At 36.2% G+C, this 16880-nt stretch overlaps 1 protein-coding gene across 12 annotated transcripts in view; it reads left to right on the top strand.

The window, feature by feature from the left end:
• Positions 1 to 16880, top strand: part of DMD (dystrophin) — a 2265680-nt gene that overhangs the window by 1471850 nt on the left and 776950 nt on the right. For all 12 annotated transcript variants that reach the window (XM_070503127.1, XM_070503123.1, XM_070503121.1 and 9 more), the window contains one exon: positions 15831 to 16006. In XM_070503127.1, the coding sequence (XP_070359228.1) occupies positions 15831 to 16006 (176 nt within the window). The remainder of the gene's footprint in view (positions 1 to 15830; positions 16007 to 16880) is intronic.

Raw genomic sequence — 16880 nt, 5'->3', positions numbered from 1 at the left:
CCTTCTTGTTTCAAAGGAAAATAGAAAATTAGATGCAATGAACTCTACACAAATGTTCACTATGCGTATTTTAACCATTAAATACGTTATCAAGCATCATGTCAGCGTGACATTCTAATATAGTGACTTTACAAAAACACGTAATCGAATCTAGGAACGCTGTGGTCCTCTCTAAATCAACTTCACACATATTCTGGGTCGATGTTTCTCATTATTTTGGTCCACGTTTTTTTTTTTACAAAATGATTACATTTAACTGAATATGCAAACACTGTCAAAATAGAAAGACAAAATAGTTGTTTAATAGGAAAACCTGTCTCAAATAAGCTTTTTCTCCCAACAAAAAGAGCTATAATAATGAAACACTTGGTTTATTGTTTTCGCAGTAATTTAAATGCATATGCAATTTGCCCAATTTTGTATATTCTACTTTTCATGTGTCTGCATATCTCTGTAATATCTAAGTACTTGAGTCACGAAAGAGGCAGAACTGTGTAGTGGGACTCTCACAGAAATTCGATGAGAATCTGGAACCTGGTCCTGGGTCTGATACCTGCAGGTCGACTTTAGACAAGTCATCTAGGCTCCCAATTCCTCATCCTATTTTTTTCTAACCGCTTGATGGAGGTATGGTTGACATATATAAAGCTATACATACTTAATATATACACTTGATGATATTGGAGATAAGTATGTATCCATGAAACCCTCACCACAATCTATATCATAAACATATCCATCACCTCCAATTCCTCATCTTTAACATAGGAATAGTAACACATTTTTTTGCTTACCTCATTCATTTGTGTGAGTGTCAAATAATCTGACAGCGCTTTATAAAATATCTAAGAGTAAGATATTATCACAATAAGATATGTGATAATTCTCTTAGCATAGTAATAATACCTTGGACCATTTGACACCATCAAATTTTCTATACAATAAATGCTATTCCTGGTTTGAACAGGGGATCACGCCAGGAGAGATGAGTAGGTAGATACTTGTTACTCAATCTGGAATGTATTGCAAATGTCTCAGACTGATCCTCTTCCCTTTTTTTCCCACAACTTTCTATACACGTTGAGAATGTGATGTTGCTTTGAATGTAGAATAGAAAGCTAACCTTATTTGCTTGTCTTTACTGATTAAAACATTTAAAGTACTTACTTAAAGGAGAAAATTGAGTTTTAGTTTTTATTGATGTAGACCCCTCTTCAATCCACAAAGGATTTGAGACAGTGTATAACAAAATTTCAAACTATAAAATCAAATATTAATAGAAAAAAATGGAGCCAGAGGAGATACACACTAAAGTTAATATTAAAGCCAAGAATAAGAAAAAAGAGCATAAATATGGAAAAAGCATCGTGTAGAGTGGGAGTTTTGAGGAAACGCCTCCAAATCATGACAGTTCTTATTAGCCTTTTATTTGGAATGTCAAAACAAAATTAGAGCTGTTTTCTGCTATTTTCCTAAAATATGTTTGCTGTAATAATTCTAACTTGTCCTCACTTGAGTATTCATCTCAGTTTTTATAAAAGGCAGCACGTTTATAGGGCGTCAAGTAAACCAGACTTATGGAACTTTTAACAACCCTCTCCCTTGATATTTTCATGATAGATGTTGATTTATTCAACTTTAATATGTAGAAAAATACTATTAAATAAAACTATGAAATGATGAGATTAGAAGCACTTAATAATATTACTTGAGAAGTGATAAATTATTATGGATGTGTTTTGTGCACTATACATGGCTATATTCATAAGTAACTTTAGTAGTATCTACTTGAGCAAATAATGTGACTTATATTTACAGGTGCTGCTGTCTTAGTAGATAAAATGAGATAACCTTATTTAAAAATATTGCATTTGAATTTTAAAATACAGCACTGGAAAAAGCTATTTTGCCTATTCTCTGATTCTAAAAAGCCCAGATAAAATATCTTGTTTGGGTAAGATGATATTAATTTATTTTCCAAATGAATATAGCGTTTCTTCTGATTAAAAAAGGATACTTTTTCATTGTAAAACTACATTCAAAATGATGTGAGAAAGCAAAAAAAATTAAAATCGCCAATAATCTCATTTCCCGGAGATCACATTTAACATTTGGGGGGATATTCATCTAGTCTAATTCTAACATGCCTGTCTTTTGAGAAATCCCCCTCCTATAAAGGTTCTTCAACGCCCATGCATCTTACTTCCTCTTGTTGTGTTCTTGTGTAAAGGGAATGTATTTTCGCCATGTCAAATACACAAAGTGGTTCATGTACCACATCGTTGTCTCTCTTCGTTATTAGTCAGAGGCCCTCGAACTTGTTCAGGTGGTAGACAATTGGACATTATGCTGGTCCTTGTAGAACACAATGACGTACTTATATAGTTCTTCATTTTCAGAACAGGGGGCAATTTTATTAACTGAGGAAAAGTTATTTTCACTTGCTTAGAAATGTGAAATTCAATTTTCATACTGCAAAAGAGATTAAACCACAAACACAGGCACACATGTCCACCCTAAGAACAAGTTGTCATACAAACCCAAATTAGCTGCCTCACGTTGTCTTTGTTAACGAGTATTTGTTTGCTTCTTGTTCGGTCATCCAGAAATGCTCTTTAGCAGGAATAGATGGAACCCGATTGCAGTGACTTCTTTCCATTTTTGAAAATTGGGATGACATTTGCCCATCTCCAGTGTTAACAAATTTCCTCAAAGCCCACTGACAGCTGGGTAGGACGGTGTTGTGCAAGTTGTCTCATTTCCCTGGAATATAATTGGTCTGGGGCCAGAGATTTTAGCTCATTTAGAGCAGCAAAGTGCTCTTTTAAAATTCCCTCACCTATTTTGGGCTTCATTTCCCTCGTACAGTTATGCCTTTTCCAGTCTGAAGAACATTCTCCTTGACAGAGCAGACAAGTAGAGGAGCCGAGCAGTTCCACTTTCTGTGTCATCTCTATTCCTACCCTTCTCCCTTCTGCCCCAGTCAGTTGAACCTGTGTCTTTCTGGTTCTTCTTTCTCTAAATGGAAGTGAAAAGGCCCTGAATGTTGTTTTTAACATTATCACAAGTCTCAATTAGTTTCGAGCTCAGCTTTTCCTCACTGTTTAAACAGTTCTATATTGTTCTTTGTAATAATATCTGCCCTCGATTATATGTCCCTTATTTCATCCCATGTTCATGCACTTTTAGAATCTGAGCTTGTTTGAGGATCCCCTGTGTAGTGGCATGCATCTTGTTCACCACCACCCTTTAAAAAATACTTATTGGGATCATTTACTATTACGTTGTCAAAATCTTATTCTTGAGAGCCTCACAGGCTACTTGCGCCATTTTCTCTTCTAAAACTTAAGATCATGGGATCACTACATTTTTTCCCTTCTTAATCTAATAAACACACCACACCACACATACATACACACTTTGCTGACAGACAGATGCTGCTTTACTTGTCTTATAGATTGTCCAAATCAATAATTGTGTATGGAGATCAAAAGGTAAATAGTATGGGCCAGCCCTGATGGCCTAGTGGTTAAGTTCAGTGTGTTCCGCTTCAGTGGACTGGGCGTGGACTGACACAGTGGTGTTAGCAGCCATGCTGTGCTGGTGGCCCACATACTAAAAAATAGAGGAAGATTGGCATGGATGTTAGCTCAGAGTGAATCTTCCTCATCAAAAAAAAAAGGTAAAGGTAAAGGTAAATAGTCTAATATCCCTGATGGTTCACTAAGTCTGTCTCCATATAACCTGATTAGTCTTCTGAACCCTTTTAAATTCTGTCTGCAAATGACTGAAGTTTGGCAATCAGCTTGTCTTAGTTGTTTTCTTGTATAAGAAACACCTACATATATTATGTTAAATGGGAGAGAAAGATTTTAAATTTGTTGGATATCTTTATTGTTAACATGGCTTAAGTAGCGTTTAAGTGAGGAGAGATAAGTACTTGAAAGCGATAGTAGTTGTTATTTCTTAACTGGAGTAAAACTTACGTAAGATGAAACATTTATTTGGGAGAAGAGGAATAGTTTATTCTTATATAAAATTGGAATCTATTAAATTTAGTTCATCATTTCAATCTGTCAAGATATTTTGTGTAATATTCAGATTCTGCCATGTAATTTGTTTTCCATGCTTTTTTGCTGTGTATGACTGTAGCAAGTATGTAAGGAAGTATAGAAAGGTGCCCCTAGACATCTGGGAGACACATAGATATTGTGTTCAATTTAAGTTTGTCAAGTGATTCTACTCATAAAACCAACACCTCAATGAAAAACTAGAACATTCCCATCACCTCATACCACCTTCCAGTTAATTCCTACCCACTATAGGCACCTATTGTTCTGGTTTCTATTACCATAGATTAGCTTTGTCTGTTCTTGAATTCATATAAATGGAATCATGCAGTATGTACTATTTTGATCAACATAATATTTTTGAGATTCATCCATGTTGTGAGTATATCAGTAGTTCATTCCTTTTTATTGCTGGTTAATACTCCATTGTACAAATAGACCACGATTCGTTTGTCTATCTTATCGATGGATATTCAGGCTGCTTCAGTTTTGAGATATTATGAATAAAGATAGCATGAACATTTGTATACAAATCTTTCTGTCAGCATATGTTTTCATTTGGGGGCTTAGGGGTAAATACCTAGGAGTAGAATGGCTGAGTCAAGTGTTTAACTTTATAAGATACTGCAAAACAGTTTTCTAAAGTGGTTGTGCCATTTTACACTCCTGTCAGTCATGGTGGAGAGCTCCGTTTGCTCTTTATCCTCACCAACATTTGATCTTCACAGTCCTTTTAACTTTTGCCGTTTCATGGGATATGAAGCGGTATCTTATTGTGGTTTTAATTTGTATCACTCTGATGACTAACAACATTAAACATCTTTTCCCGTATACATTGGCCATTCACGAACAGAGATCGTGTCTGTTCAAGATGGTACCCTTCTTAGTGGGGGAAAGTGATAGTATTTTGAGGTCACTTGTATAGCTTGGAAATTGGGAGTGACGGAGACATGTTCCTACTTTCTTTTCTCTTTATTTTCTCTGAGGACTCTTGCACTGCAGTGCTGCTCCTTGGGCAGCAGTGCATAGGCTTGGTGAAAGCACTGCTCCAAGGCCACCCTGTCACTAATATGAAGTGCTGAACATTTTTCTTTAAAAATTGGCACCTGAGCTAACATCTGTTGCCTATCTTCTTTTTTTTTCCGCTTCTTCTTCCCAAAGCCCCCCCGTACATAGTTGTAGATTCTAGTTGTGAGTGTGTCTGGTTGTCCTATGTGGGACACCTCCTCAACATGGCTTGATGAGCAGTGCCATGTCCACGCCCAGCATCCAAACCGGCAAAACCCTGGGCCGCCGAAGCGGGGTGCGTGAACTTAACCACTCGGCCACGGGGCTGGCTCCTGAAGTGCTGAACATTTTAATTTTCTTGGACCAGCTCCTGAAGATAGTCTTTTCAGAGCCATCAGCACTAATTTATTGGTTAGATGCCTACTAGGTATTTAAGAATACAGAAATATAATTTAATCATGATTTTTACCTCGTATGCTATGCTCATTCATTTACTCATTTAGTCACCAAACTTCTACTGATTAACATGGTGGAAAATTCAAAGGTAAAGAAGACATTGCCCCTGCACTAAAGAAATTCATAAACTTCCAGTCAAAATAAGGATGTTTAATTGTATATAGACTATGAAAAACATCATTAAGTAGACACAACGTGCCATAGGATTTTGTAGGATAGATAACTTTTAGTTTCAAATTTACTCCTAAGAGAGATAGTATTTGGTGTGTGTCCTCATTTATCCATTTAACAGGTGTATTTTGAAGCACTACCATGTAGTAGGCACTTTGCTTGGCACTAGAGTGAAAGAAACAGTGATGATTCCTGCCCTCCTGGAGCTCACAGTCTAGTGGATTGGAATGAAGGGATTACATCAGTAGAAATGAGGGAATTCATGGTGGAGGAGAGAGAATGGGCAAAGGTCTGGGGAATGGCCAAGGCATCACTGTAGGTTGTCCAGTTGTGCTGAAGCCTGGATGAAGAATTGGAGTGTCATTGTTGAGAAGCCTGGACAGGTTTCTTGAAGAAATGTTGTGATGTTCTGAATGATACCTAAGCTATTTGGGGTTCATTAGGCAGGTACTGAGGCTTCGGTATCAATGTTTGAGCAGGAAATCCACTACCAGAACCATTCATCAGGAGAATTAATCTGGAAAGAATATGTAGGATGTTTTGGAATGATGAAGGTTGAGGGAAAACAGTTAGGAGGATGTATTTACTGACATAGGTGAAGTGTGGTGAATAACCAGACTTATGCGTAAAGCAATGATGATGGAATGACCTGGGCAAGAGGTATAAGAGTTAGGATCGGTATGACTTGGAATGGGGAAAAGAAAGGGATAAATCCTACATGAACTGCTGATATCCAACCTGGTAAGTGGGAGAATAGAGATATCATTCAAATAAATAGTGAGGTCAATGAAAGAAACCAGTTTCAGAATGATTTAATGTTGGCTTGAAAATGTTTTCTTTGAGGTTGAAATCAAATGGAAATGTGCTGAAATGCTAGGCAGTAGTTAAGAAGGAAACTTCACTAAAGAGAAAAAACTTAGAAAACATTAATATTTGATAATTGAATCTTTTCCTCTACACAAATTAGATTTATAAGGAAGTCAAAACCACTATGGTTTGTTTTCACTTTTTTGTTAAACTATCTCTGATCTTTCTGGAAGTTTTAGCAGAAGACTTGCTTAAGTCCTCTGGCTGTTTTATTCTTGGGTTGCTGTAGTTCAATAAGGTACACATTGTTGACATTGTACAAATATGCTAATAATGGAGAGAATCCATTCTTGTGCCTGATTTGTCTGATTTCCGGAGGATATGCTCAGTCAACGAGAGATACATGATTGTTTTTTCTCATCTCCCCTTCTCATCTAATTCTGTGAAGGAGAGGAGCATTACCGTACAACAGATAATGAGTTGGAAAATAAGAAAGCTAACCTCAGAAATTAAGGCTTAAAAAAAAAGAGTAGTTTGTATTTAATGCCTGTATAAGTTGGCGAGAGGGACATATAAGGCTTAGTGATGCCCAACATGTGCTTAGAGGTGGATATTTTGTTGATGTCTTGAGGGTTCTGTAATCTAAGCTGAATGCTTGAAATCAATTAATGGATGTTAGACACAGAGATCTGTTTTTATCCCTCTTTATCTTATTTCTGGGCCTTTCCCTTCTCAAGAGCCTGAGAAACTAAACCTTACCTTGATAACTTATGGTAAGAGTTGAAACTTTGTAAAACACAGTTATTTTTAATGTCTCTCTTTCATACTACGCTGTTGTATATATTTCAAAATTTTCCTTTTGAACCTTTGTCAAATGGGAAACCACTCAAGAGTACTGTAATATCTTGCCCAGTCTTCTGCTGAATTGGTCAATGAATATTTCTTGAGCAGTTATTAAGGAAAGCAGTGCCCAGCACTGTGCCTGGTAATATAAAGACTGGAAAAAACGTCCTCACGCACTTATAATCTGAATTGCCACAACCTCTATGTTTCTTTTCCAGACCATTTCCCCAAACCCAGATACACAGACATATACGCACACAACCATACACACAATCACACAATTAATTGATCTGTCTTCATATAGCATCTCCATAGCTGCATTATAGCACAGCATTGTATATAGTTATTTGCTTATATACTTTCCTTTATTAAATTGAGTATTGACGTGAAAATATAAGCTTATTTATCATTGTAAGGGTATCAAATACAGAGTAGTTACCTAGATATTTGTTAGAGTGAATTACATTGAAGAGAATACTTACCTGCATTGAACAATTTACCTACATACCTACAAATAGTCATTTACAGATTATGCGATAGCTAAAGCACATAGAATTACTTTGAGTACGGAAGAGAAGTAGTTTGTTAAGGGGCAGGTTTAATTCCTGATCTCTTAAGGAGCAACATGAACATATTTTTAAATCATCTTTGTCCGCTGATTTTTAGCAGTAGGTGGGAGAACTTAGGATGGGTAGATACAAGCAGCTTCATGAGAATAATACTCTATTTTTTTCAAATGATATAGGGAATCCTCCTGCATCTCAACTTTCTACATTATGTGCATCATGAGATTGATTGATCTCTTTGCCAGCAAATGAAAATAAAATGTAGCAGCCTAGAGAAATGCAAGGGTCAGTAATGATAACATTACTCTTGTCATTGTCCTTTGTAGCAATTGTCCTACAAATATCCAAGCAGTCCCAAAATATGTTTGGCTTGTGAATGCTACCTTTGAAGTTACCCATAATGTTTTCATTGAAAATGCAGAATCCAACCGCATTCAGAGCCAAAGCCACATCATGAATCTTAGACTAAGCTCTGCCAATAATGATCTCAGCTATATTATTAATCCTAATTTTTCCTCTGAGGTTTAGGCCAGTATCTCCAAATGCCCACTTGATATCCTTTCCTTCACTCACTTCTCCAGCAAATGGCTAAACCCTGTCTATTTATCTCCCAAATATCACCTGGTTCCGTCTACTTCTATTTCTGCTACTACCTCTCCAATCCACACTACAATCTCCCCTCATCTTAAATACAGTGATATGTCCTACTTGGTCTACCTACATCCACTCCAGAGCTTCTCCAATCCATTCCTTCTACTGCAGCCAACGATGACCAGCTACTAGCACAGTGCCTGGCCAATAGGAGGCGCTCAATAAATAGCTGTTTAGTCAATGAATGATTCACTGAGTGAAAATATTTGGTAAGCATGGCAAGTGCCAGTAGGGAACTACAACTTTTCAGAGCCAGTGAGATTAGACCTTTTAATCAAACTTTTCCAATCCTTAATCCATTTACACATCATCTTGCTTTTAAAAAATGATATTGTTGCTTTCTCCATACACTCACTGCATCTTTTCTATCCACCAAGTTGACTTTTGAACAAATATTTGTGTGGCTCCAAATTGATAACACCTATAGAAAAAAGAACAAGGAATTTAAAAATGATGTATGTCTTCTTTCAATTATTCTGTCTTAAGAGCCGATGTTTTTTGTTTGTGTGCAATATGTTCCATGGTTAAATATTCCACACATTTTCAAAACCATCCTAATAATTACCTAGAAAGGATTTTCTGTCTGAAGTTGTGTGTTCTATTATCAGGATCACTTAATAAGAGAGCAAGGATGGTCATGGAGAAGAGTCTCCTTTTGATCAGAGAAAAATCAATTTGTTTTCTTAACAAATCTAAGTAAATGGAGAGAAAAACAGCTCTTAAATGTTCCCAAGTAGCTCTCCTGAAGTTCTAATGAAAGATTTAGAAGCCAAGGAGGATTGAATAAATCTGTGAACCTAGAGAGGCCTAACATTGATTTTAACAAAGTAAAACCTATTAACTTTGCAAAGTTGTGTACTTTATAACAACAGTCTTCTTTAAAGCAAGAGCCACTAATTTAAATGCCTTCAGAGAGTGGTAGAATGTACGCATGCCACACCTGAAGGCATTTGAATTATTAAAATTCTAATGCCAAAATATGTCTGAAGAAAGATTTAACTTGCCGCCTTCAGTTTCAGATCCCCAAGGGCAGAGATTTAACATACATACTTTTTTTTTCCTTTGGAATCTCTGCTTGAAATTGAGGAATACATGTTTTTGGGTTTTTTTGCCCGTTTTTTTGGGAAAGAAAGAAAAAAAGCCTGAGATAACCTTAGAAAGCATGTAGTACTTTAAGCACTTTATGATGAATCCATTTGGTACCCACGTTAATAGCAGCGATAATAGCAAATGTATATATCACTGATGTGGATGAGATAAACACATCCAAAGGAAATTTCATTGTAATTTGATATTAGGTAAATGTCCCATTAAAATAAATCGCTACTGTACATAATTTTCCTTTAGTTCATTGGCAGGATGTTTGCTTTGGAAAGAAGCAGTCTAATTCTAGTTTTAGGAGGAGTTCTCATTATTCTTTTATAGCAACTCTTATCGGAAGCAGATGGGGAATTGTACCAATGAGCATATGTACTAGTAAACCACACAAGAAAAAGAGGGTATTAGAGGAAATCTTATAAGACCACCCTGCCACCTCCAATTACTATAACAAACCAACAAAAACATGCATATGGTTTCCGCATTATTATCAGTGGGACACAACAAATGTTTACTGAAATACAAATAAAATGAGACCAGGAGAAAGAATAGGCTAAAAAAGTGCATTTTGGTTTTGATTGATCATTTGTGAAAGCTGTTCCTCTTTGATTTGGTTTAGTTTGCACATTACTAATGAAAGATCTGTAGGTCCTTAGATGAAAGTTGAATCTGAGATACAGTTCAAATTTGGAGGCATATTTTATGGTCAAAAGAAGAAAAAATTCCTTCAGTATTACTTAATCCTCAGCTGTAAAGTCTAATACAGACATGAATACTACCAATGAATGACACTACGTAGAAACATTTTATGAATACCTATATAGAGGAGGGGCACCTCGCTCTCCTTGGGCTATTAAATGACCCAGCAGAAGAGGGAACATTTAAGCCAAGCGTTATAGATGAGTAATGAGTTTGACTTGCAAAACTTAGCAGGACAGTCAAGGAAGTAGAAAGCCATTCAGTTTCACTGGGGATTGGAGCTAAATTGAAAGTGGGGAGCATCAGGAGAGCGGGCTGAAAAGGCAGAGGGGAGAAGAAGCTGTAGCGGGCCTTTGGACCCCCCTGTTAGGCTAATGTTTGGGCTTTCTCTTATAGTTAATAGTTAATCTACCTGGCATCATTCTTGATCTCCTCATTCCGGGGTCTTGACCTTGGCTTTGATTCTTGCCTCCTACAACTTTCATTTTTTACTCAAAAATTGCCGTTTCTCTAAGTCATTTTCACTTTTTTCAGTCCTTCCTGTGTTTCATGTACTGTTTTTCCACTCTTGCCTCTCTCTCCCTCTTTTGAACTCCTGGCTTTCCCAAATTTCAGCCACCTTTCAATCATTCTCACTGTCCTCATGAGGTGCCCTCACAGGATCACTAGGTCTTCCACCAGGACGGAATCACCTAGTCCACGAATGGGCTAAGCTGAATGTGTCCTGTTCCTCAGCCTGCTGTATGCCTTGGGTATTTGTCCATTCATATTGCTTCCTAACAAAAATTCATCATCTGATAAAAGTTGAAAGATACTTTCTGAAGCGTATTAAAACCTCTGAAGACAGTGGTGACTATATAGTCTAAGAATTAACATGAGAGACAAACTTGTTTAGTTTAATCTTTGAGAAAAGGACTGGAAACTATTTTCAGACTTTTACTTGAATTCTAGGAACCGACAAAGAAACAATTGGAATGATCTTAAGCAGGACAGAAAGAGTAAAGTGATAGGTAAAAGATAATGCATCATATTTTTATGAAATTGCACCATAAAATTCCATCTGGCAGTTTCACATGTCTCTATTGTGTTTATATTATTATATATTTTCACTTGACCAATGAGTAAACTGAGTCAATGATTAAACTGTCTCAAATCCTTAACAAAGTTACAAGTAAATCACAGAATTGGATTCTTGACACATCTACTTGTTCACAGAAGGTTTGTTTTTCTCTCTTCTGTTCCCCTCAGTCTTTATCTCTTCTCCCAATCACTTTTTTCCAAATCAGCCTAATTAGTGATATTTTGCCAGTTCTTTATTTCCTACATAGCTTATCCAATTTGTCATTGTACAATTTCCCATAACTGCTTCTTAACTTATTCTTTTTCATTTGTCACATTTTATTTTCCACTTACTGTTTTCATGGAGTTTTGGAAAGTTTTGCAAGTACACATTTTTAATTCATGCAATGATTTCATATAAAATGTACTTGTTCTTTTTCTCGTATTCTTCCCTCTATAAAAATGTTGCAGTTCCTTCCTTGCCTTAATTCCTCTTCCCATCAGTTTGGCCAGACTTGAAGGACTTAGATATAAGTGTCATTTTCTATAATTTAGGAACATTTCTCAATTTAAAATCACGCAAGAGGTTAAGAATAATGCAGTAACTAAAACATGCCCCTCCTGCTCGCTTGCCGCCTCCACGTCTCTCTTGACTACCCTTGCTTTAATAGTGTATCTGTTTTGTACACCTTTGTCCCCTTACCCCCAGAGATTCTGATTCACTTGGCTTACGGTGGAATTCTGGCTTTTTTATTTTGAAAAAGCTCCCTAGGGAGAGTCTGATATGCCATCCTTACTAAGAATGATGCTTTAATATGGGAATCAAAACACAATAAGCTTTCTATGATGAATAATCCAATAGATTTAATTATGATTTTCTTTGTATCCAAAACTAAGACTCAAGGTTAGTTGCCAGAGAAATAGATAAGGATGCCTATGACAACAGAACATTAATGTGATATCAGAGCTTGAAAATTTTACTAGTAGTGAATAATTTAGTACTTAAAATATTTAGAAGCTATAGAATTAAAATGAATTTGTTTTTCACTAAGTGAATAAAGTTGATTGAGGTTTTACATTCAATTTTGTAAATCAAATTTTGTCTTCTTTGAGCTCAGAAGCTAACTGTAAAACACCATGTACCAATTTTTACTTCCTATTTTGAGCCATTATTTTGCTGTCTTATGCTTTATTACTGAAAATTCTCCATGGGTAGATCCTACATAGTAAATACTTCTTGGGATTCCAAATCTTCTCACACAAATGCAGTAGACTGTTTAACGAGCTCTTCTTTCACAAAATTAAAAAAATTGAAGGCCCTGATTTAGGACTCTATAAAAATCAGATTTAGATTTAACAATTTTAAATTATTGCTTCATTCTTAACTATTCAATTCTGTCTCTTATCTGGGAAATAGAAATAATAAAACCCTTGTTGAGTCTACAATTGGGTTGCGCACATCACTGCAGCCAGCAGCCATGAGGTAGAAGGGCCAAGATCAAGAAAAACAAAGCAAAGGGGCTGAGATAGAAATTCTGAAGCAGCTTTAGTTTATAGCATTATAAACCAGCAACAAGAATTCCTTGATGACTTAACAAAGATTTACAAGACATTTACTCTATCATCTTACTACTCAATGCATTGTCCCTGGACCAGCCGTAGCAGCATCCTCTTGAAGCTTGTCCCGTCCACAGCCCTACTGAATCAGAATCGGCAATTTAGCAAGATCTCTAGGAGATTCTTATGCATGTTAAACTTTGAGATGCACTGCTATAGCACACATCTAATAGGTGCTCCATGCATTTTTAAAAAGTATTGCTAATAGCTGTGGGTATTGGATAACATTGGGGATACAAATTAGAGTCATAATCTTTCTCCTCTAACTGCTTCCCTGACTTCTGTATTTTAGACAAAGATTTCCCCATTTCAGTAGTCGTTCGTGATTGCATGATCCAGCTAGTTCCCCAACCTGTTGTTCTGCCTTAACAGTTCACGTCACCTCTAGTCTTTCCTTTCTGATGCATTGTCAAAACTCTACTTTTAGCCCCAATGCCTATCTCCCAGACTCCTGTCCTAGCTGTTTTACCTGTGTCCTTGCCTTACATTAGCCTAAACTCTGCCTGAGAATTATCCAGAAGTATAGCTCTAGCTCTGACACTCCTGTACTTAAAACTCAAGTCATTTTCTGTTGCTTTCCAATGAATTGCAAACTCTTTAGTAAAAAGCAAAGTCCTCTCTGCCCAGGGCCAGTGTACACCCAGGATGGCACCTCTCCCTAAACTCCCACTCTCCTACAGTGACCTAGAGCTCAAAAGGATCCTCCTGATCACATCATGGAAATTGCCATAGGCCTTGCCTTCTGCCATCCCCTCATCCCCCTGACCCTCCATGTGCCTGCGGTCTACCCATTCTTTAAATTCCAAATTCTCCCCAAAGGTCTCTCTTGTTTATCCTTCCACTAGTGGAGATCACCCCTCTTCTGATCTATCATATTTTGAGCACCTTGCTTTCTCTATTCTACTGTATGCAGCATAATAAATTATCCTTTGCAACTGTGTCTAGTCTCCTCAAGAGATTATACACTGCCTAAAACCTAGAAAATTGTGCTTAGTTCTTTGAATACTCTAGGAGGCCCAATAATAAGTGTTAATACTGATGATACCAAGGCAATGAGGAGACTGAACTCCTCCCCTCCTCGCTTCCTCCTCTCTTCCTCCACTTCCTTTATTTATAGATTCAGGCATTCACTCAACAGCTACTTACTGAAGCCTCTCATGCACTAGATATTAATACTAAGCATTAGGGACAAAATATGAATAGGACACTGTCTTTGACCTTAATGAATTTGTGGTATAATAGCAATAGAGACACAGTTTGTTATGAATGGGTGTACCAGTTACTAAGCAGTGACTGTCACAAGTAACACTGATCTGACTGGGTAGTAAAGAGTGAGATGTAAGTAATGGAGCAAAATCAACTAGTTGCAAGGAAATATCACATGTTTATTAGAGCACATCTCATGCACATTTAAGAGAATAGTATGGTCAGGAAAGCTTATGAATATTCAATAACTGTGCATAGTTTTATAGTCATTGTGAAGTACTGTGACCATGGAATAATGGCCTTGTTATCATTTTTGCTGCTTTATTGAATCTTTTAACTGCTTAAGTTATACTACCAAAAATTCTAGTATCCAAAATAATATGTGAAATTAGTTAAAAAAAAATAGGAGTTTATGTGGAATGAGAGTCTAAAGGACATTTGACCCAGTCTCAGAAGACATGCATTCATTCATTTATTTGGCAAGCATGTACTGGGGCTTACTATGTACTTGGTATTGGGTCAGTGAATAGGGGAACATGAGAATATTAGATAATTAGAGTCATATCTATCAGGAAAGTGTTCCGCATACTGACTTTATCCCATCAGTATGTAAGGATTTGTAAGTACTTTAGATATAATACAGTAGCTATCTTAAGTTCTCATATTATTTCATTGTCTGAACTCCAGATTTAGTAATGGGTTATTTTAATTGCCTTAAAAATTGTAGATTATCTTTTTTAAAAAAACAGTGCCATTTTTATTTAATAGTAAAAAATATTTTTGTTTTTATGCGTATTTGGTTGTAATAGTCTCTTTTTTTGATGGAACTATTTTTCTGACACTCTGCTCTTAAAATTTCATTCAGGATAAAAAGTAGAAGTATTTAAGCTTGACACCATCAATTACTCATAAAAATGTTCTGATGGCTATAGATTATTTTTAAATTTATTGCTGCACCTTAGGGATTTCTTGATAGGCTGCCTCTGAAAGCAATTAATTCTCAGTTTTATGTGGTTTTATAATGCAAAACACATTGATGGAAACAGAATTTGAAATAAATTTCCTTCTAATATAGTAATGAATTTTTCTTTAAATATCTCTAGAGGTTTTGTTTTTTTTTAAATACTGTGGCTAAACTGCGTTTGTTCTTTTTCACCTCTCATATCGACAGTCACTAAGAAGTCCAAATACTTTTTTCAGGTTTTAAATTTTACAACACTTCATAGACTATTAAACATGGAACATCCTTGTGGGTACAAGAAATCGGATTTGCTCTTGAGAAGGTTTCCGACTAATTGATTTGTAGGACATTATAACATCCCCTAGCTGACAAACTTTACAAATATAAAAACTGGAGCTGAACTGAGAGGACGCTTTTTTACCGACACATAAAAGGTGTCTTCCTATCTTAGATCCTTTGGATATAGGCATGTCAGTTTCATAGAGAAACTTTCGCATGGAGCTTTTGTATTTCTTTCTCTCCCAGTAGAACTGCATGTGGTAGCACATTGTTTAATCTTTCCTCAAATAAAAGGACATGGGGCTTCATTTTCGTTTTGCCTTTTTTGATATCTTACAGGAACTCCAGGATGGCATTGGGCAGCGGCAAACTGTTGTCAGAGTATTGAATGCAACTGGGGAAGAAATAATTCAACAGTCCTCAAAAACAGATGCCAGTATTCTACAAGAAAAATTGGGAAGCCTGAATCTGCGGTGGCAGGAGGTCTGCAAACAGCTGGCAGAAAGAAAAAAGAGGTAGGGTGACAGATAAAATAGGAATTCTAAAATTTTAGCAGAGCTGTTTAGCTGTCCTTAAAAAAGAGATTTTTGTTGAAGACCGTAACCAGGGTGGAAGCACTAACATTAAGGAGCCCATCAACAGTTAATCAATAGCAACAATGAACTTTCTCTTTCTCATATAGTAAACCATGTAGTTTATGCTAGTTAAATAGGCAGTGTTTTTCTATTTTAAATTTTCAAGTTTGTTTTAAAAATCACAAAATTGTTTAAATATGAATGTCTTCAGTTTATTCCAACTTGAACAAGCTGAGTCTCAATTACTTTTTAAAGAAGATGAGAAAAGGTAATTATAAATGATGATTTTGTAAGAAAGACTACTCTTTGGCTAGATTTTTTAACAGCTACAAATGTGACTATGATGCTGAAAAAACATGGTAGTAATATTTACCTTTTAGTTCTGATACATTTGTTAGTACATTCTTGAAGAGGAAGTTGGGCCAAAAATGTTCATCTCTTAAGGGGAAAACAAAACCTCAAAAAGGTTATTGTTGAATTCAATCATCTTTTAACTTTCTCTTGGAATGTATTAAAAGCACAGAAAGGCAAATGTATGCGGCTGCAGTTGGAAGGCGTGGATATTTTTGTAAATGGGATTTTGTATTATGCTTCCAGTTGTTGATGCTAATGTTTCCTGTTTCATAAGGGACAACTTGGCCTTTATTTACCAAAGGATACTATTGTTATGAACAATGAAAACTCAGTTCTATTGCCAAGTTCTTGCCCCCTACCTATCATCTACATAATAGGTGGATTTTAATATTCAGAAAGCTAGAACAACTCATTGCTGAACGTCTTTGGTGAGGGTGTATTAGAAAGGTTTTGGAATTAT

This window comes from Equus asinus, chromosome X, assembly GCF_041296235.1.
Source record: "Equus asinus isolate D_3611 breed Donkey chromosome X, EquAss-T2T_v2, whole genome shotgun sequence".
Taxonomy (NCBI): Eukaryota; Metazoa; Chordata; class Mammalia; order Perissodactyla; family Equidae; genus Equus; species Equus asinus.
The sequence above is the reverse complement of the archived record's forward strand: the minus strand, read 5'-3'. Positions and strand labels throughout refer to the sequence as shown.